At 39.9% G+C, this 21322-nt stretch overlaps 1 protein-coding gene across 1 annotated transcript in view; it reads right to left on the minus strand.

Moving 5' to 3' along the window:
• The window catches only part of CNTLN (centlein), a 380111-nt gene that overhangs the window by 332110 nt on the left and 26679 nt on the right, over positions 1-21322 (minus strand). Inside the window, exon 2 of the mRNA XM_060236541.1 lies at positions 16832-16920. Coding sequence (XP_060092524.1) covers positions 16832-16920 — 89 coding nt within the window. The remainder of the gene's footprint in view (positions 1-16831; positions 16921-21322) is intronic.

Here is a 21322-nt window from a genome sequence, read left to right on the forward strand (position 1 = left end):
CGGTGGAAGCATAAAGAAAAAAGAGAAGAGAGGAGAGAAGGGGAGGGGATGGGATGGGATGGGAGGGGAGGGGAGGAGAGGGTGGTAGGTGTCAAAACATCACATTTCTGGGAGGTATCCAGAATTTCTAATTTAGAGGAAAATTCCCATTAACAAAAATAGAGGATTCCTTTTTGTCTGCTACTCAGTGCAAATTTACCCAATTAGACTAGCAATGAGGACCAGAACTCCTTCCACTTAAAATATAAGAAGGATGTAGTTTATTTACAAGACAAAATAAAAAAAATAGAGGTGTACAGACAAACAAGAAACACAGAAACAAAAAACCTTAATAGCCATCCTAGCCAATACTTGCTACAGTTAGCAGCTTCTCAAGGTTGCTTGCAGTTTCTCTTTCAGCAATACAGTTTGTGTCAGGACACTGGAAGCACTGAGGCAATTGCACAAATTTCTCTGGAAAGTTCCAACCTGCAGCTTTCTCCTCACAAGATTTTCTGCAGAGCTTCTTACAGTCCTCTGGTTACGAGGTGGTTGCTTCTGTTGATTTTAGCCAACTGCAATGCCCCAGACACAAGAGTGTCTTCTGCAGGGGCAGAGTGTGGGAGTGGGCAGGGCAGGCATCCACCTAGGGCTCCACCCTGTCAGGGATCGCTGCTGGGAACCCCCTTACTCCCCCTTCCCATGTGACACAATCTCGCCAGCCAGCAGGCAAGCCAAGAGCCCCGGGTGCCGCCGTCACCCCGTCGCTTTTCTTCACAGGACAAATGTTGTCTGTGCTTGTCAGAGGCTTCCAAGGAAGCTTCCAGAGAGAGCCCATTTTACTGCTGCCTGCTGCTTTCAGGTTGAAAGCAGCTGGGTGGCAACACCTTCCCATTGCACTAGTCAGAGCTGATGATTGCAATGGGAAGGTGCCGTCGACCCAGCCGCTTTCAACCCAAAAGCAGCGTGCAGCAGTAAAATGGGCCACTCTTCTGAGGCTTCCTTTGAAGCCTCTGACAAGCACAGACAATGTTTGCCCTGAGAAGAAAAGAGGTGGTGCAGTAGCACTTGTGTGACCCATCTGGGGTTCTTGGCTTGCCTGCTGGCTGGCGCAATGATGTCACTGCCGGAGTGCAAAGAATATCCATTTAGGAGTGCATGGGGGGACATGCCTAGGGCGGCGGAACCCCTAGCGCCAGCACTGATCTTCTGCTCCTCCACTTATATCCTGACTGGCTGTCAAAGTGCTAGAATTGTGCAACCAATCATTGGTACAAAACAACCAACTTAGCCCATCTAGATCTTCTCCTGTCAAATACCTGTCAAACTAGATGGCCTCCTGTCAGTTGGAATTGACAGTTCACAGGTGTTTACTGTTTTACAAATGTTTACCATTAAGAACATGGTCTCTAGGCTTACTTAAACTGATAGCAACCCACACAAACACTTAGAACTTGGGTATTGTCATTTTCCAGTTAATGATGCAGACAAACACTTACACACACGGTTGATGAAATGCTCAATTTCTTGACAGGAGGCTTCTGCAACTTGTGGATGGGGCACTATGGCAGTCTAGTCTGCCCTCCCAACCCAATCCTGTAGCTATGACACAGTCATAAAAAACTAAGCTATGACCAACTGGCATTACATCAAAGAAGCCTCTATCTCCATAGTAGTAAAGCCTTTTCAAAGAAACTGTCATGTCATTCCAGAAGCAGTTAAGTGTTTCCTAAACTGAAGCCAGGAGCCCATGGCTGGCTGCCTGCTTCATTCATTACTTCATGTTTCCAGCGCTCTGACCTTACTTCCCATGGAACTGACTGAGATAAACAGCTGCTGCTTCAAATACTACTCAATTTCTGCACTGCTGATGGTAAGTAATGATTTCAAAATTAAAGAAATTGCAAAGGTGATTTTTTCCCAACTATTCATGTGGGGGTAGGGTTCCCAAGTCTGACTCAAGAAATATCTGGAGATTTTGGGGGTAGAGCAGGACACCTTGGGGTGGAGCCAGGAGTACGGTTGTGACAAATGCAATTGAATTCTGAAGGGAGTTCTGGCAATCACATTTAAAGTGACTGCACATTGTTTAAATGCCTTCCTTCCATTTGCAACGATGAAGGATAGGGGCTCCTTCTTTGGGGCCTCATAGAAATGGACCCCCTGGTCCGACTGTTTTGAAACTTGGGTGTTTTGAGTAGTGGCACTGGATGCTATGCTGAACATTTGGTGCCTCTACCTCAAAAAAACAGCCCTCCCAAAGCCTCAGATACCCATGGATCAATTCTCCATTATAACCTATTTTAATATTATCCTTTACAGGGCTTTCTTTGTAGAAAAAGCCCAGCAAGAACTCATTTGCATGTAAGGCCACACCCCCTAACATCACCATTGCTTTACATAGGGCTTTTTGTAGAGAAAGCTCAGCAGGACCTCGTTTGCATATTAGGCCAAACCCACTGGCACCAAGCCAGTCAGAAGTGCATTCCTGTGAGTTCCTGCTCAAAAAAAGCCCTGATCGTTTGTTATCTTAATTTTCTGTGTGTATATCTTTTCAAGTTGGAGACTGCAGGGCTGCCAGTTTGTTGGACCTGAATCTATCTGAAAGAGAAGTGGATGAGCAAGACTGAGAAGTAGAACATAAGAGAAGCCATGTTAGATCAGGCCAATGGCCCATCCAGTCCAACACTCTGTGTCACACAGTGGCAAAAATTTTTTTATATATATACACACACTGTGGCTAATAGCCACTGATGGACCTCTGCTCCATATTTTTATCTAAACCCCTCTTGAAGCTGGCTATGCTTGTGGCCGCCACCACCTCCTGTGGCAGTGAATTCCACATGTTAATCACCCTTTGGGTGAAGAAGTACTTCCTTTTATCCGTTTTAACCTGTCTGCTCAGAAATTTCATCGAATGCCCACGAGTTCTTGTATTGTGAGAAAGGGAGAAAAGTACTTCTTTCTCTACTTTCTCCATCCCATGCATTATCTTGTAAACCTCTATCATGTCACCCCGCAGTCGACGTTTCTCCAAGCTAAAGAGTCCCAAGCGTTTCAACCTTTCTTCATAGGGAAAGTGTTCCAGCCCTTTAATCATTCTAGTTGCCCTTTTCTGGACTTTCTCCAATGCTATAATATCCTTTTTGAGGTGCGGCGACCAGAACTGCACACAGTACTCCAAATGAGACAGTTAAGTAGGACTTAACTGACCACAACGTCCACAAGCATAGTCACCTTCAAGAAGGGGTTAGATAAAAATATGGAGCAGAGGTCCATCAGTGGCTATTAGCCACAGTGTGTGTGTGTGTGTGTGTGTGTGTATATATATATATATATATATATATATATATATATATATATATATATATATTTGGCCGCTGTGTGACACAGAATGTTGGACTGGATGGGCCATTGGCCTGATCTAACATGGCTTCTCTTATGTTCTTAACGTTTTGCAAGCCAGAACTAATTGGTAAGTTGAACTCAGACTGCCTGTTGCTTTTCCTGTTTACCGCTACATGCATATTTTATCTTCACTGGTTTTGTTGCAATGCTCTGTATGATGTAAGTGTTGCATCGTATACTATATTTCAATTGCTACCTGCCCTGAGCCCACTTGCAGGGAGGGTGGGATAATAATTATAAAGAAATTTCAAAAATTCTCTATGTATTCAAACGTTACTATGGTTAATTTTATAAAATAATTTTAGAATTTCAAGCTTCAAAGTGTCTTCTTTACAAAATATTTGTTTACTGTGTGCAAATATGTCACTGCATCTTTTAGTCCACTTCTTGAAGGCAGATTTCCAGGGGTGGGGCGCTAATTTTTTTTTTTCTGAAAAGGGGGCGTTAGGCCAAATAAGTTTGGGAACCTCTGCTCTACATTATTTTGAAAAGACTCATACTGTGATTCAGGGCTTTTTTTGTTGCAGGAACTCCTTTGTATATTAGGCTACACCTCCCCTGATGTAGCCAATCCTCCAAGAACACAGGGCTCTTCTTACAGGGCCTACTGTAAGCTTTTGGAGGATTGGTTACATCAAGCCTCCTTTAGCTTAGGCCAAATAATAGGCATGAGTACCAAGCAGAGTGAACAACAACAACAAAAACAGTTTATTTAAAAGTTCAGTCAGTGCAATATAACAAACAAGGTGCATTAAGCAGTAAAAGAGGTGAAGGGAAAAGAAACAAATGCCCTAATGCATCTGGACTTACTGTCCCTAGACTGTCTCAGCCAGACCTGGGCCTACTCGCCCCTCCTCCTCAGGCAGGGGTCTCTTCCTTGCAGCAGCTCTTCCTCAGCTCTGCCTCCTAGGAAAAGAACACACCCTGCCTGGGCTTGACCCTTTTATGTTCTCTTCCCAGGCCCCACCCCTCTCTGGGCCAGTTTCCCTCCAAAACCTTGCCACCCAATCAGAGGGGAAGAAGGGATCCTGGGAAATGCAGGCTCTTTTGTAACTCCTAGGCAGGTTTCTCTGGAGACTGCAGGCCTCACTAGGCCCAGGATCATGACAAGAGGTTATCCACCAGAGTAACTAATGAAGTCTCAGTTCTAAAACGCCTGAAGCTAGAATTGTATGGTCAAGGGAAGAAGGACCATTCACATAAGTCCACAGTGACTCTACTACCCACTCCATACCTTTGCCCAGAAATTATTGTAAACAGCTCTCCAGTTGGCCGGATCCTCTTTCACGAGGGAAGGGGGGGGGGTTTGTTTTCCTAGGGAGCAATCCTGCCTAATGCCTTAACAATTCAATCCTGATTCTAGGACCACAACAGAGTCACGCTTGCCTAAAATATTTTGAAAGTCAGTCGAATCTAATTCACTAAGAGGCCTGACTGTCCTAATTAGCCCACCACCCTTGCAGAGACAGAAGGGTAAACCCACTCAACTGGCCTTCATCCAGGAAGCAAACAGCAACAGGAATACAGTGCATCATAACCTCCCCCACTCTGAACTACTGTCACAGTGTCTAACTTGAGAACAATGAAAACTGCAAGCACATGGCAACACTGAACTTAACAAAGAAAAAAAGTTATTTTTTGCATGAACCTAACATCTGAACTTTTAAAAAAAAAAGTAAATTCTTTTTTGCTTGCTACAAAGGAAAGACAATACTACACACTGGCCAGGAATGTGCCTCCATTAGTTACCACAACAATTGCCTAAACACATAGTTACTGTCTAAATGTTTCCATTTTTGTATACAATGGGTGCAAGCAGAAGCCCTGAGGATAAATTAAAGCCTGGTATGGAATTTTATCACCAGCTCCTCCTGGTGGCATAGGATATCTTCCAATACTCATTAAAAGGAAGCTCCCAGAAGACATGCTAAGTAATATCGCTGTATGCTTCAAGCTACAAGCGTATCATTGAATCCACTGAAACATTTTAAGTATGATAAACGGGAAGAAAGGGGGGAAAGCAGAAGGAAGGTCTGCTTGTAAAGGTAAACAGTGTTGTGGAAAAAACGGTTGATTCAATTAATATACACTGTACATGCCTACAATACATTAAAAAGTGTTCACCCCAAAAAGAAAAAAATATATTCAGGTACTGTCAAAGAGTTGATGATGATCAATGACTGAGACAAACTCCAGTTTAGCTAATTAGAACCACTGATGAGCAATAATGATGTGCGCTAAGAATATTTGCAGACTTCTTTAGGATGAAAAATGGAGTGAAGAGAGGCTGTCAATTTGTACAAGTTTTAAGCTCCAATCACTTTTCCCATGAGTACCGCCTATTTTAAATGTTTAACAGAGCTGTATTTAACCACATGGATTTTTCACAGTCAGTTTTCGCCAGCCACTGAAAGCCAAAAAATCTGAGAAATTATTCTAAATCATTAACTAACAATTTTCTATTGCATATGGCCCACGCTATATATTATGCAACATGACAGGATCATATTTTCTGGGATTTGGCCCATTTTTAATGAGTTGTCAAAAATGAAATATAGGAGACGAGGAGGAAGCATTTAACTACGAATGAGGTGTGAAAACAGAACTTAGTTTCTAAAAACCACAAATATTTTCAAAAGTTCACTTTTGAAGTTTACAAAATATTATCTTTCCTATAATATATATACAAAACAGTAGTGCTGAAGATAAATAATGAAAATAATACAAATAAAAATATATAGTACCATCTACTCACTTTTGCTTAACAGAAAAAATTAAATCAAGGTACAAATACAGTGGCCCCAGTCTGACAAGTTGCTAAAATGCAGCCTCTTGTTTTCAGACACCCCCCTCAACTTAAAAAAAACTGAATTTCAAAATTCTGTACAATCTTTAGATTTAGGAACCACTGAAAAGAAATGCCTGAAGATCTCAGGTTCTGCTAAAGGTAAGAAGCTCTGAACCTCACCAGTCATGTAGGAACTGTTCCAGATTCACACTGTGACAGCAAGAACCACTACAAAAACAAAACTGTAAGCATATGAATGCATCTCTTATTCTTTCATGAGCACACACACATTGACTTGTTGCCACAAACGAAGCAGATACAACTGCAAGGGGAACAGCAGAAGCCTGCACAATGTTCTGGACATGGCTTTTTCCTGGTGCTTAGATCCCAAGTTATTTTACTATGTCTATCCTGTGGAAGAAGTTGGTTTTGGCTTTGTCCTCCATTTGTAAACTTGTTTCTGCTTTTCGTATTTTTCAATTATTTCTAGCAGTAGCATTCTCATCAAGCAGTCAAGTAGAAACCCTGCATGTGCCCTATAGAGACTGAATGCTGCTCTAGTAATACATTAATTATGCTCCCTGAAGATGATGAAAGCAAGGCCACCCAAAGACAAGGTAGGGATCTATGTACACCCAAGGGACTCCCCAAGTATGGAGGAAAAATATCTTGTACATTAACAAAAAGAAAAGTTTTCCAAAAAAACCCCCCAGAAGCATGGCCTGATAATAATAATAAACTTTTATTTATATCCCACCCTCCCCGCCGAGGCAGGCTCAGGACGGTGTCAAGTCTGGTTTTAACTCTGGCTCACTCAAAGAGCATGCTGGGTAGAACCAAAGTGTAACCAAATGCTGCTAGCTAGCTCTCCCCTGTTCCCCCCTCCCCTCCGTAGAGAATGTCCCTGCTTTGAAATGGTGATGTGTGAAAAGTCTTATCTGAACCTTCTCAGCTCAGGCTCGGGGGAGACAGGAAGCCTGGGAGTACCAAGGCCGTGGGCCTCTAATCAACATGAGAATGTATTAGTAACATCTATGTGTTAATGTTCCCTTTGCTAGATTCCCCGGCCTGTAGGAATCCCTTTGAAGCGTTCCTTATACGCAATGTATCTATTATACGGTCTTCAGTCTTTTCAAGCTCTAGCCAAGGCCGCAAGTAACCAGTATCAATAAACTAGTTCTTTGTATCTACATCGACTTGTTATTGAATCTGCAGACTTGACAGGCGGCTCACAAGACATGGTGTGTACCATGATTACAATAAATACAATTAATATAATAAAATACAATTAAAACACAGTTAGATAAAGGGCTGATGAGGACTGAAAATGCTCTTGAAAGGAATACTGAAGGTCAGTTAAAGGGGAAATAAGCCTGTTCAAACCATTTAAACACAAAGAATCCTGGAAGGGCAGATTGGAAGGCGTGTTGGAGGATTTCCAAATTGTTCTTCACCCAGCCCTGGTAATTCCTTATGGGCCCCACCCATAGTGTATTTGCACTTTACTATGTTTCTATATTTTCCTACATAAACTCTTCAATGTATAAACCATGTAATAATTTGTTTTAATTTATCAAACAGAGCTTCAGTTAACAGTATATGCAGGTATATGCATATATGCCTGCATATAAAGGTATATGCAGTTATTAGTCGTAAGCTTTTTCCTACAATAAAACAGATGTGTATGTAGATTATACCACATGAAGTTCCACACTCTGATCACTAGATTACTGAAGTGTGCTGCATATAGGCTTCTTCTGAAGGTTTTAGTTAGAACAAAATGTGGCATAAAGACAACTGACTCTCACAAACTATTTGAGAAACCAAGTCTCCATTACTGCAAGCACAAATCATATTGTTGGCAGGCCCAACACTGGCCTTTCCAGCGCCCCAAGCCAAAAGCAAACCCCCTCCCCCTTTGAAGCAGGGGGTGGGAGGGCGGTGGGCTGTGAGCGCTCCTCGCGGCCCTTTGAAGCAGGGGGCGGGAGGGCTGCGCAGGTCAAAAGAATAGTTAAGCAAGAGGTTGGCTCTCCTCTGGTGAAAGCAGAGAGAGCTTTGAAATGTTTAGATTGTGACAAAATTATCATATATGCTTTAAACAGCTTCCTGAATGCTGCAAATTCTTTCCTGGAACTATTACCATAAAAACATAAAAGCACAGGGTCTTTTTTAATATTCAGTTTAACATAGATTGAGCTTAAATGAAAACTACAACAACCCAGGTTTATTTGTACAGAGAATTTTCAAAAACCCTAGAATTGACTGGAATATAAACTGTTTTTATAATGCAATAAATGTTTTAAGAATGACAGTATGTTGTGGTCTGTTTTGCCATGGTTCAAATAAAAATAAAAAAAAACCATTTAACTATCTCCTTGCTCTGCACTATTTATTTAATTCTGTACTATTTTGTCTACTAAAGAAGCTTAATTCAGAAAAATTAACTGGTTTCTTCCAGTACCTCATAAACTGCATGATGAAACTCAATTAGTTTCTACAGCTATACACACATAGATGATTCTTTACGCATTACACTGTGTTGTGGAGGTTATGGTTAAAGCACTAACGTGAATATTTTAAGCATTCATATTTTCTTCTTAATTTTGCAAGCGTTTTCTCATGTAAAATGCACAAGTTTCTTACAGTGCTCAAAAATATCAGCACTTCAGAACAGACTGGTTTAACATCTGCACATCACCAGGGTTTCCCCCAAGGATTTTTAAATGATGCCTGCCTGTGCTGAATAAAGTGCTAACTTGCACCTTGCATTTCAAACTGTGTCCTGAGCAGCCATCCAGTTGGTACAACACCAGCTGAATTCCCACAGGCCACTGTTCACTCAGGCTTGACTGCAATTATCATGTCAATATTTTGTGCTCCGATATGCAGATATGCACACATGCAAGCTGCGTAATACTTTCTTCTCCATGGAATGTTGACTTATGTTCAATGTTCTGAGAATTTTTAATGAAACAGGGTATTAAACTTTCATCAATTTTCAACAATCACAATTATTTGACCTTAGAGGTAAAGGTTATACACCTCAATACGATGTGATTCTAACCAGCATACTAAGTGATAACTGGGGATCTGACTAAAAACAAAATACTTATTTAGAAACCTATATTAATATACATGTACAAAGAATCTTAATAGATATTAATATACACGTACAAAGATCTTAATAGATGAGAAAAGCTAAAAGCAAATGGAGAGTTTAATACTAACCTTTCAGACACAATATGGGCACTCAGTCTATATATGACACTGGATTATATACTGTCATTAACCAATGAGGGAGGCTGAAAAATGACAGAGTTTCATTGATTGAATTATTCTGCCCATATGCAGCATAATCAATGACAACTGCTAAATGATTTAATATAAACAAGTTCTCTTCATATTGCCACCAGAAGATCAGAAATAAATCACATATTTAAATTTTGCCACTTCGTTTTTTTCCCCCAGCAGAACATCAAGTAGGACAGTACAAATAAATGCTCAAATTCATGTAAATAGAAAACCACAGAACAGCATTGTTCATCCAGTCACAAAGCCATGTTCCACAGTTGAGGGCCATGCTGGACATAATCCACCATCCCTAGAGAAAGCTGACACTTAAAACCAATACAGTTGCCTGCTCATGAATTTAAACATTTGGCTGCAAAATTGGTGTTGGTCTATTTCAGACTAGAAACCCAACAGACCAAGTAGTTTAAACAGATTCCAGTTGGTTAGATCTTTACCCCCATTTAATGGAGGGACCCAGCATTTCTCCTACAAGCAATGTTTGAAATAAGACAGTGAAAGAAGCAGTTTCTTATTAGAAATGCATAAAGATATAAGGAATATCTAGACACAATTTGAATAAGGAAAATTTTTTAACAAGCAGGAAAGAACTGTTGTAACACAAAGAGCAACTAACACAATATTTATAATTTTGTCTTCTTTTATATATTTTTTTGTATTTCATTTCAATTAATAATGAACTAATCAAGCCACATTCAAATATTGATTTGATTACAAGTTGTAAGAAGCACCCTCAAACACTAAAAAAAACTCTTGTTTTTTAAACATTTGAAAGTGTTATAAACTGTATTTTAAATGTTTTGCACATGTACATTCTCACACAGCTTTCCCATGAGTGTTTCTTTTCATATCTCCCATCCACCTACAGAATTGGGACAGGGGAAAACTTCACATAATATATGTTTAGTATAGCAGCCTTTTTCAGGTTATATGTCTACCCATCAAAGGCAAGAAGTCACGGGTGTCAAATGTGCAGCCCATGGTCCGGATCAGGCCCCCAAGAGGGCTCCTATCAGGCCTGTGAGCAAATCTGCTTTCTTTTCCCTCTCTCTTACTTCCTTCTATGTCACAGCTTGCTTTATCAGGATTTCTCAATTGCACAGAAGCTACAGAGCAAAACCATTGGCTGCGGCTCTTCTCTTGAGGAGGGGGGGAGAGCGCTTGCTTTGATACTGACCACAATATTGCAAAAGTGCTAATACTTTAAGCATATTTTATTTTAGTTTTTAAAAAAATCTTTAATTGTGTTGTCTCTGTCCTTTATAAAGTTTATATATTTACTATATGGCATTACATTTCATGACACACATTGCCTGGCCCAACAAGGTCTCATTTATGTCAGATCTGGCCCTCATAACAAATGTGTTCAACACTGTGATCTTAGTGTTAACTAAATGCTCTAAAGTGGATCAATACTGAGCATTTTTGCACCACCACCTGGAACTGAAGCTTGACTTGATCCTCGAAGTTCCAACTATGCCATGCAATACCATTAATTGCCACTGACTACACAGACATAAACTCAGCATATAAACTTACTACCTAGCTTTTTCTAAATGATGCACAGCCTACTCATGCAACTGTAGTCACCGGGCTTAGAAGGGCATAACTCCATTTAGGATTGTACTGTTGATTTTAGTTCTATAGGGATTGGAAACTAGAGCTCCAGTCTAGCCCTGAAAAACATGTTGCACCTCCACCCCCCTCAAGGCAAAATTTAAAATGTGGCATTTAAATGATGCAGTACTCTATGTTCCTGACTTAAATAACATTAGCAGCCTTAGATAAACATTAGTAACTATAAACTTAGCTAATGGATTATCTTGAAGGGAAGACACTTGGAAAACTGGTTGAAATCTGTTCCACTACAAATGACTTCTACTCCAAATGACTTCAAAATCCTATAAAATATTACAAGAAGCAGAATCTCATCTGAAGCTCTAGAACACAGAACACAGTTTTGAATCCTGTCAGCTGGGAAGAAACAACTAATTCCAACCTTACTTCAAACCTCTACAGTTGGTTTGGAGGAATCCAGTTTCACTTAACAAGGCTAGACTGGATGTTTCCCCATCTGACACAATATTCCCATCCAGCTACAATATTTTTTCCATAAAGTTCCTTTCATAAACATATACCCCTATCAAGATAATGGTCATAATATGTTATCAGTAAAGATAAATAACCCTCTAAAACATTGGAGAGGCGGCCTTCAAAAAATGTTAACTGTCCTTTAAAATTCTGTTTTTCTTTAAACATTTGCTACATAATTAAAGTACTTCCTAATTGTACCTGATGAATGCAGGTACACAAAAATACCAATTAAGTATTTATCTGTTTTTGGGGTTTTTTAATCAAAAAAGTTTCAAAAGGCAAATGAACTAGAAATAACCTATACCTTTTTTACATAATTCAGAGATCAATAGTATTTAAAGTAGTCAGAAAGTACACTAATATGGATATACTATAACAATGGCTTGTTTGAAAATACCTGGAGGCTTAGCATATCCCAAAGGGTTTTCTCATTTGCACAGTAAAGATACATTTTTGTTTGTACCTGAATATTAAAACAGATGATAGTTATAGTCACCAAATAACAAGTGCAACAAATGCTGAAGAATGAAATCTATTTTATCTATCGCAGGAAACCTCACTACTTGCAATGAGGTTTCAATTTAATTTTGAAATTTTTAGGGCACCAATCCCAGTTTGGGAACATGAAAGACTTCTGAAAAAGAAAAGTAACTTTCCTTTGTTCAATGTTAAAATATTCCCACATCAGATCAGTACAAAGGTGTGTTTTCCCAAATGATTTTTTCAACAGTACAGCTTAATTAAACTTAATTAAAATGCTTCATAGAAAAGGTTCTTAAAAGGGTTGCATATACAAAGCCTACTGCAACATGAAGTGGTTAAATAAAAATGATTAGACCAAATACCTGTATACAACTATTCTTTTTTGCTTCAAAGCTAGGTATTCCTCTTTTGTCATGCTACAGTTTTCTTTGGTAAATACTGAAAGAAGTATGTTGACAGAGAATGTAATTTTTCAGTCCACCCTCTTCTGGTGCCCCCAAAATAGTAATCCAAGCTCTTCCACGTTCCACTTGAGGCACAATCCTTGGAATAGTTCATAAGACCCTCAAATCATCTTTTGTATTATACTTATCTAAAAGCTTACCGGATAATTAAAAAGGTAAAGGTAGTCCCCTGTGCAAGCACCAGTCATTTCCAACTCTGGGGTGACGTTGCATCATCACATTTTCACGGCAGACTTTTCACGGGGTGGTTTGCCATTTCCTTCCCCAGTCATCTACACTTCCCCCCCCAACAAGCTGGGTACTCATTTTACCAACCTCAGAAGGATGGAAGGCTGAATCAACCTTGAGCTGGCTACCTGAATCCAGTTTCTGCTGGGATCGAACTCAGGTCGTGAACAGAGAGCTTGGACTGCAGTTTTACTACTCTGCGCCACGGGGCTCCTGCTGGATAATTAGGGAAAGGGTAAGAACTGTAAAGTCACTGTTAGGATTGCCAAGTCTTACTTGGCTCTTGGCAGGAGATGGTTTCCACACATGCAAAGCACGTGTGGCATGATGACATCACCCGGAAGGGACATTATTGCACCAGGCACATCACATGCACAACACTCTAGCAATCAGGTAAAAAACTCTATGGCTCCATAGAGTTTAACGGCTAGAGCATTGTGCGTGTGGCATGGCCAGCATGATAATGTCACTTCCAAGTGACATCATCGCACCAGGCATGTCACGGAGCACTGGAGCTCTTAGGGGGCAGGGCTCCCCTGCCAGACCATTATGGAGCGGCAGAAAGGAGATCCTGAAATTGAGGGAAAACCCACCCCTGGTGGGAACTTGGGAATCCTAATCACATTTCTTTCCCTGTTCTTCTTATGGTAAGAGAAATAAATCTGCTTCAATTCATTTGCTGGTCATTCTGCATGAACACAAACATACATGCAGAGCCAAGTAACAGCTAACAAACTGTTTGGACATTCCACCAAGGAAAATCAATTTTAGATTGAAATTGGCTTGACTTCTTTTGCTGTTACAAGAATCCCATAGAAAAACACATATATTAACCAACAACAGCAGGTTTAGATGAATTAGTTCAATATATGTTGTCAGGATTACTGTGTATTTGGTTCATGTTGTAAACAAACACAGTTTTTATGTCAAGTTAAGTTGTAGAAAAATAATCAGTAGAAACCTTGCAGTCTGATCCTAAACACAGTGCAATTCTAAGAACACTTTTCTGGGAGTAAGTCCCATTGAACAGACTCTAGTAGAATTCTGAGTAGACCTGCTTAAGATTGCACTGTAAGACACCTGAACATTGCTGTTTGCAACTTGATTATGGTTAAAGATTTGGTAAAGGAACTGGGGAATTCTGTTTTAAGACCTGCAGTTCCTTTAGGTCATCAAAATTCAACCAGCAACAGAATGGGACAGAGAGAAGAGATGCAAACCATCTGGAAACTTCCTCCTGCCCCGACCTTTGTTTTACTCTAAGTTCCTCTCCTTCTCCACTTCAGAGGGAGTTTAGATGCTCTGCATAGTATCTTGCAGGCATTTTCTTCTGAATCACTCAAGAAAGTGGGATCAACACTCAAATACCATAATCCTTCTAACCATTACATCCACCTAAGAAAAGAGACTCCCATCTTCAAGGGCTTCAGCTTCTATGCCTGCACCAGAATAGTTAGCTTAGTTTTACTAGCTCTAAAGTTGGGATTCCATTAGAATAGCCCTCATTTGTTCACTACTTCATCTAGCTTAAGCAACTTTCACCAAGTTTAGGGTTGCTCCTCTAAGTTCTTCTCAACATGAATGCCTGGAAATAAGATTCAGGTGAGTAATTCCCTCTCCTTTAGGTTCATAACTGATATCTCCTTTTCCTTCCCAAGAGTTTCATTCACTTGGTAAAGTCCCGCAGGAACTTTTTTGCATATTAGGCCACACACACCTTGATGACACCATTGGTTAACATAGGGCTTTTTGTAGAAAAAGCCCAGCAGGAATTCATTACATATTAGGCCACACCCCCTGACACCAAGCCAGCCGGAACTGTGTTCCTGTGCGTTCCTGCTCAAAAAAAAGCCCTGACCATAATCAGCTTCAGTTAGAGTGCAGTAACTAGCCAAGCTTCTCTAACAGAAAAAGAACATTCAGCTCAGGAAGGCTCCCCTAAAACAGAAGTGAGTAGAAGGCAGCCTGTGGTTCCTCTTTGGACTGTTACCCAATTTCCAGTGGAACACCCAGCACCTGCTAGTCGCTAATTATTTCACAAAGAACCCAGCAAAGCACTTCTTATATTCTGAAGCCAAAGAACATACAACAATTTAGTTAACACAGCCTGATTGTGCCTTAACTGGGAAGAAATCGTGAATATGTATCTTCATTTAACAGTTAACAGTGAACTATGCTGGACAAGGAAAAAAGAAAAAGACCACACATGACCACAATCACTCAATCCTTTCTAGCAGAACACATACAATCCAGAAGCCCCCTCCTGAGTAAGTGATGCATTACCTCTTAACACTCTGCTGTGATGAATGTGGCTATAACCATAGACAGCCTTGTGCTGCAAGTCTTCTCTCTTAATCCATAAAATATCTCAATAAAATCAACAGTAATTTAATAGTTCGGCACTGTTAAAATGTTATTCCAAATGAATGGTTATTCCCTGTAATTGAAGTGTTATTCTAAATGAATAGTTAACAATTATTTTATAGCTTGATAAAGTCTGACCCTGTTAAATAAAATGTTATTTAATAGGTCAAATTTACCAAGCTATAAAATTTGTGGTTATTAACCATTCATTTGCAACAAGTATATCTAGAGCAGAAAATAATAAACGATATAAACTTTTTCAAGTATGTATGTCCTTCCTTCCATCAGAAAACAATCAAAGCTGACATGGCTGAATACTTTTCAGTCAGTAAAGGGGAAAACAAGCAAAAAGATTCTTACAGAGACCAATATCAAAGATTATTAAAATGGAAGCAATATTTTGTCAATTAATTAGTTAAATCATCTAATTCAAAACCTGTTGGTTAAAAGGGTACCCCCAATTAATGAGGCAGTCTATTATATTTAGTAAAGGTACTTAAAGACTGCAGATGGCAAGTGCCATCAAGAGACTTTTCCCTACTCTCACCAAGGAAGAAATAAACAGGGTTGTCCTTACTGGCTGTAACTATTGTTCTCGATTGGTCTTGTGAAGTTGAAGATCAGCCACGGAAGAGCAAACAGGCCTTACAAACATGTTTTTAGAACCTTGGAGTGCTTCTCCCCACCCCCTCAGTATATCCTTTTTCCCACCCAAAGAATCCTGTGATGGGATGGGTCGAGCTCTCTTCCCTCAGTTCTCCCTTCACTACCATGAGAGCTATAATTAACCTGAAATGACAAACAGCCTATAGCCTAAACAAAGTAGGCAGTATTTATGGTAATCGTTCTGGACCATTTTGGCCCCCTGTTCATCAGACACTCCTCATGCTTTTTTAATAAAGCCATCAGGCATATAGTACTCATGATGATGCAGAAGACCAACAGAGAAAAGAAAGGCTCATGCTCTCCTTAAGACAGCAAAAGGAGAACTGAGGGAAGAGTAATCACCCCACCACATGACCTACTGGGCAGGAAAAGGGATACACTAAGATGGAAGTGGGGAAGGTCACTCCAAGGCTATAGAAAGATCTTTGTAAAGCTTGTTAGCTCTTCCGTGACTGGCCTGCAACTGTGCAGTCACCATGTGGGACTACAAAGAAGCCACAATTATTAACTATTTTATAGTTTCAGGCTGCTGTTAATAATTATACTGTCCATTTTACTCTGGTTGGTAGTTTACAATGTTGTCTGTTATATAAATGTTGTTGGTTACTTGTATAAAATAACAGAATATATAGGGTCCTCAGCCTTACCTTTGTTAGCCCAACTCTCCAACCAATGGCCCACTGAAAGACAATGATCATGTGTGAATGGAAATTCCTAGTGCTGGAGGAACACACTTTCTAGTGAACAGATACCACACAATACAACAAAAACATACTTTTCCCATTTCAGAACTGACTTTGATTTTGTTGTTTTATCAAATGACTGTTGTATTATTAAATGTAAATTTACTCAGATCTTATTATTCATCGCTTGATTAAACTCATGTAATGATCAAAATTACAGGAAAGTGTCCATATGACTATAGCCACAGTGAGTTATCTCCCTCTTCTCGGATGGCAGTTAAGCAGTTTTGTCTCATCCAGGAGACTGAAACCCAGAAAACAAACTTGTCCAAAGAATTCCATTATTAAAAAGTCCTCATACTTACCTTTCCACAACTAAGCTTACTGCTTGTGAAATATCTGGGTTTGCGACCTGGAGACGCTTCCATAAAGACCATACAAATTCTTTATCAGCCTTAAAACACAAGCAGAAGATAGAACACATTGAATAAATTGATACTAAAGTAAAAGTCTACCTAGTTGTTCTGTGATACTTAATCACTCAATAGCTCAGGGAACCTCTCTTTCATGCAGAGGAAAAGTAACAGCTTTAAATGTAAACACATTTACCTTCACACAAGCTTAAGCAAGAACAATTTCTGCTAGATCAAGATTGAATTCCTATGACAATAAGAGATATCAATAGCAGAATTACACAGTTTTACAACTCTATACTGGTCTTCTCTCAGTGGTGGAGCCTAGCAAATGTAGGCTGATTCAGAGTCCCAAGTTCCCTTGCCTATGTGATCATCTCCTACCAACAGCACATAATTTGTGCCATCTATTCACCAGTTCCACTTCCTGCTTGAGCCCTTTTAGGTTTCTGTTTAGAAAATATATATATCGCATTCTGCAGAAAACAATAAAATCATAAAAACAACATAAGAACTATCAATATTAAAGCAAGCCTTATAACATTCATCTTCTTAAAATGATATCAATAAACCCGTCCCTCATCTAGAACACAGTGTTCAAATCTTTTGGTCTGAAGGAAATTTGGTGGCTCAAATGCTTAAGAGGTGAGGCTGGAGCTGCCAGACCTAAGTCTAAAGCAGCTGTAACTCTGCCTCATCAGCAGTTTTTGGAGCACGATAATAAACATACGCTTTAAAATGGTGTATATCTACCATTTAGAAGAATTATCTAATATTGTAGACTGAAAATGTTTATAGAAGGCATACTACACATTTTACTAAAGCCTTGTTTTTTAAAAAGTTTTATTTTTTAGGAGTAATTTTCAGTGCTCCCCCAAATTTCCCAATTATTCACTGTTAAAATCAAGCAGAGCCCTCATTGTTTTTCACATTTGGAGTAAAATCTTGACTTGAAAACCATTAAATAGTTTCCAAGGACCAAATAGTTCATAGGAGGTTTCCCTCCCCATTCAGCAACGAAAAAAATATTATTAAAAATGGAGTTTTCCCTCCACTTTTTTTGGGGGGGGGAGGGGGGCTCACATCTCTATGCATCCTGAGTTGCAAGGGTCAGCCATGTTCACACCTGCTTTGCCTTTATTTTTTCAAGGGGAGCTTTTGCCTGCCCAATACTTGAGAAGGGAAGCATCCCATTCATAGAACACATTAACATGCCACCTTGCTGTTCTTCCCCTTACACTGACTTTTGAATTATTGCTTGGATTGCTGTTTTGGACCATGTCAGTAAGTACTGAGTTCTGATCTGATTCAGACAGACCTCTTATGTTTGTGCAGTGGCTTAAGCCCCCAACAGCCACAATGACATGGGGATCTTGCTTTCCCTTGGATTTACTTTTTGGATTGCTGGTTGCACAGACATTTGGGACCCCAACTTGAGGCTTTTGGATTTCCATCTGAATAGATAGAAGCCTCCACTTTGCCATCTATCTCTACTTCTGGGACCTCTTACGGGCCACACAGAATGCATGGTCATTTGGAATATTTGCATATTAACATAAGCATTCCACTGTTTAATGCTATTCATATCTGCCTGATATTACTGTATCTGCTTCAGTGTATTATTCCCCTTGATGAAGTCATCTGATTTCATCATCTTCAATGTCTCAGCACTTCTACCAAATTGGCTTTGCCACTTAATCAAATGAGCCTTTGGGTGATAGTTGTGCTGGTCTTTCCCCAGATTAGGTTTGTTCCTCTAAGTTGGATGTAGAACCCAAATTAGCAGCTCCTTAGAGTGAGAGGCAGTAAAAAGGAAGGTTTTCTTCCTTACGTTCAGGTGACTGGAATTAAATGGGGAACAAACAGGGAAGCTGGCCCATTTACACAGACAAAGCATGTTCTCATCATACACAACACTTTATTTATTTATTTATTTATTTATTTAAGATTTATATCCCGCCCTTCCCACAAGTGGCTCAGGGCGGCTTCCAATAGTAGATCCATCAAAATTACACATATAAAGGGATCCATATTTAAACAGATAAAACAGATAAAACAGATAAAACCCTAGTTATTAATACACATAAATATTTCAGCTATATATAAAAGGAATCCAGCAAGTTACAGTAAAATTCTCAAGCTAAGTAAAGGCTAGCCGGAAGAGGGTCGTCTTACAGGCCCTGCGGAACTGAACAAGGTCCCGCAGGGCCCTCACCTCTTCCGGCAGCTGATTCCACCATGTAGGGGCCATAACAGAGAAAGCCCTTTCTCTGGTGGACTTCAACCGGGCTTCCTTCGGCCCAGGGATAGTAAGGAGATTTTGTGTTCCCGACCTCAGTACTCTCTGGGGAACGTGCGGGGAAAGACGGTCCTTCAGGTAGACAGGTCCCAAGCCATATAGGGCTTTAAAGGTGATAACCAGCACCTTGTACCGGACTCGGTATATTACTTGGCTTCCTGACTTCTTCATCTTCCTACCATTCTTAAATAAGCTTTACATTTTCAGTCTGCCTATCAGTTCATGCAATTCCATTGCCATCCTGGCCCTATATAAGCTTTCTTCAAACCAAACAGACCTTTTCCTTAGCTTACAGAAGCTGGACTGTCTACCCATGCTCTATGGTTCTGCATTTCAATACTTCAGAACATAGAATGGTTGTGATAATGCTACATTCAGCAACACTCCCAATGCTATCTAGATGAGCCCTAGATAGTATCATTGTATGCTATCTAGATGAGCCCCAGATAATATCATTGTATCTGATAGTAAAGTGGCTGGATCGGACCCCCATGTCAGTCATGAGCAGCAATATTGGGCCACTTGCAGATAAGGAACAGAGCTCCATGAACTCAAGAAGACCACCCAGATATGCAGGACATTATGGCTTAAAGAGAGGGAAAAGATCCCCCCCCATCAAAGAGGACTCAGCATGCTCCAAGATATAGTCTGATAAGAAAAGCTGAGAATCAGTTGAAGGAGAGGGGGAAAGAAAAAAAGTTAGCAAGTCCAGGAGGAAGAGATTTTCAAGAAAGTGGATTATATGTCCCCCTCCCTCAATTCTTCAAGGAGCCACACTAGGATCTAGCCTACTGTACAGCAACAGGTTTTTACATGTGCCAGTGAATATAACATTAATACTCGACATATCTGAATATCTAACTAAACTGCCCACCATTATCCTACTCAATAGACTTCATTTCATTCTGCAGACTGTGTCTGAAAAGCAATAATAGCAGCTGGAAATTACCCCAATTGTAGTAAAGGGTTTTAAAGCCTTTATTAAACAAAAAACAAAAAATCCTTGCTTGCACAATTAATGAATTTTAATAAGACAGTGCTGTAAATGGTTTTGGAAGCCAAATAATTTCCTCTCAAATAAGACCACACTTCCAGTCTTAAATTGGCCCAGCAACCCAATGCTACAGCTGTCAAAGCCGGGGATATATCAATCTGCAATGTACCCAAGGACTGTTCTGTCTGCTCCACGTATGATAGCAGCACACTGAGGTCAGCTGAACTGTACCTTGAGCAGTTAAGAACTTATATGCACAGGACAGAATACAGATGTCATTTGGAAGATCCCCCAAATTTCCTCATTAAAAATAAAATTACTCACACTACCACTCTATGTCAGAAAAAGAAGAGGCTCACTTTGGGATTGTGTGTGGAGGCTGGAAAGAGAGATGTATAAAACATAAATATTTAGAGTGCTTTGGGAACTATATTGAAAGTGAGATGCTCTTCCCCAAGCAGCAAAGCATCTGCAATGATTGCAGGTCAGGCCGCACACTGAAGAAGTGACAGTTATGAAAGAGAGAGACAATGGAATTGTGCTTCAGTCAAGAGTGAAAATAATTATACCTCATCATCGTCATGTTAGGAGACATATGGAAATGCAGAACAACTCAGCCTCTGATCCCTGTTACTACTGAATATGGTTACTCAGTAATAGAAACAGAACAGATCCCTACATGTAATATTCAAAAGCGCATGTAACGTATACTATGAAAAGAGAAATGTAAACAATCATTTGAGAGTTCACTATTTCAGGACTGTTCAGTCTTCTTGAAAAGTTTTCGGCACACACTTAAGTGAAGAAAAGCATTTGCAACACTCTCAGCAATGGATGCTCACTGTTTTCTGAATCAAAATTAGAGGCACACGTCACTCTTACAGAAGAAAGGTTTACCTTTACAGTGTGTAAGCATGGGAACAAACAACATCTTCCTTTTACTATGTTTTTTCTGAGCAAGTCACTGGTGAGATGGATTGCCAATGAGAGACAGCAATTCTCCTAAATATCACTAATGATGCAAAGGGATGGCAGAATGACCCACTAGTTGAAATCAGGCAAAGAAACTGATTGTAAAGAGGAAAGCACAGATCACTGAAATATACTGAGATGCAACAGGCAGCCCCCTTTGTGAAGCTCACATCAGTCT

Source organism: Heteronotia binoei, chromosome 4, assembly GCF_032191835.1.
Source record: "Heteronotia binoei isolate CCM8104 ecotype False Entrance Well chromosome 4, APGP_CSIRO_Hbin_v1, whole genome shotgun sequence".
NCBI classification, from domain to species: domain Eukaryota; kingdom Metazoa; phylum Chordata; class Lepidosauria; order Squamata; family Gekkonidae; genus Heteronotia; species Heteronotia binoei.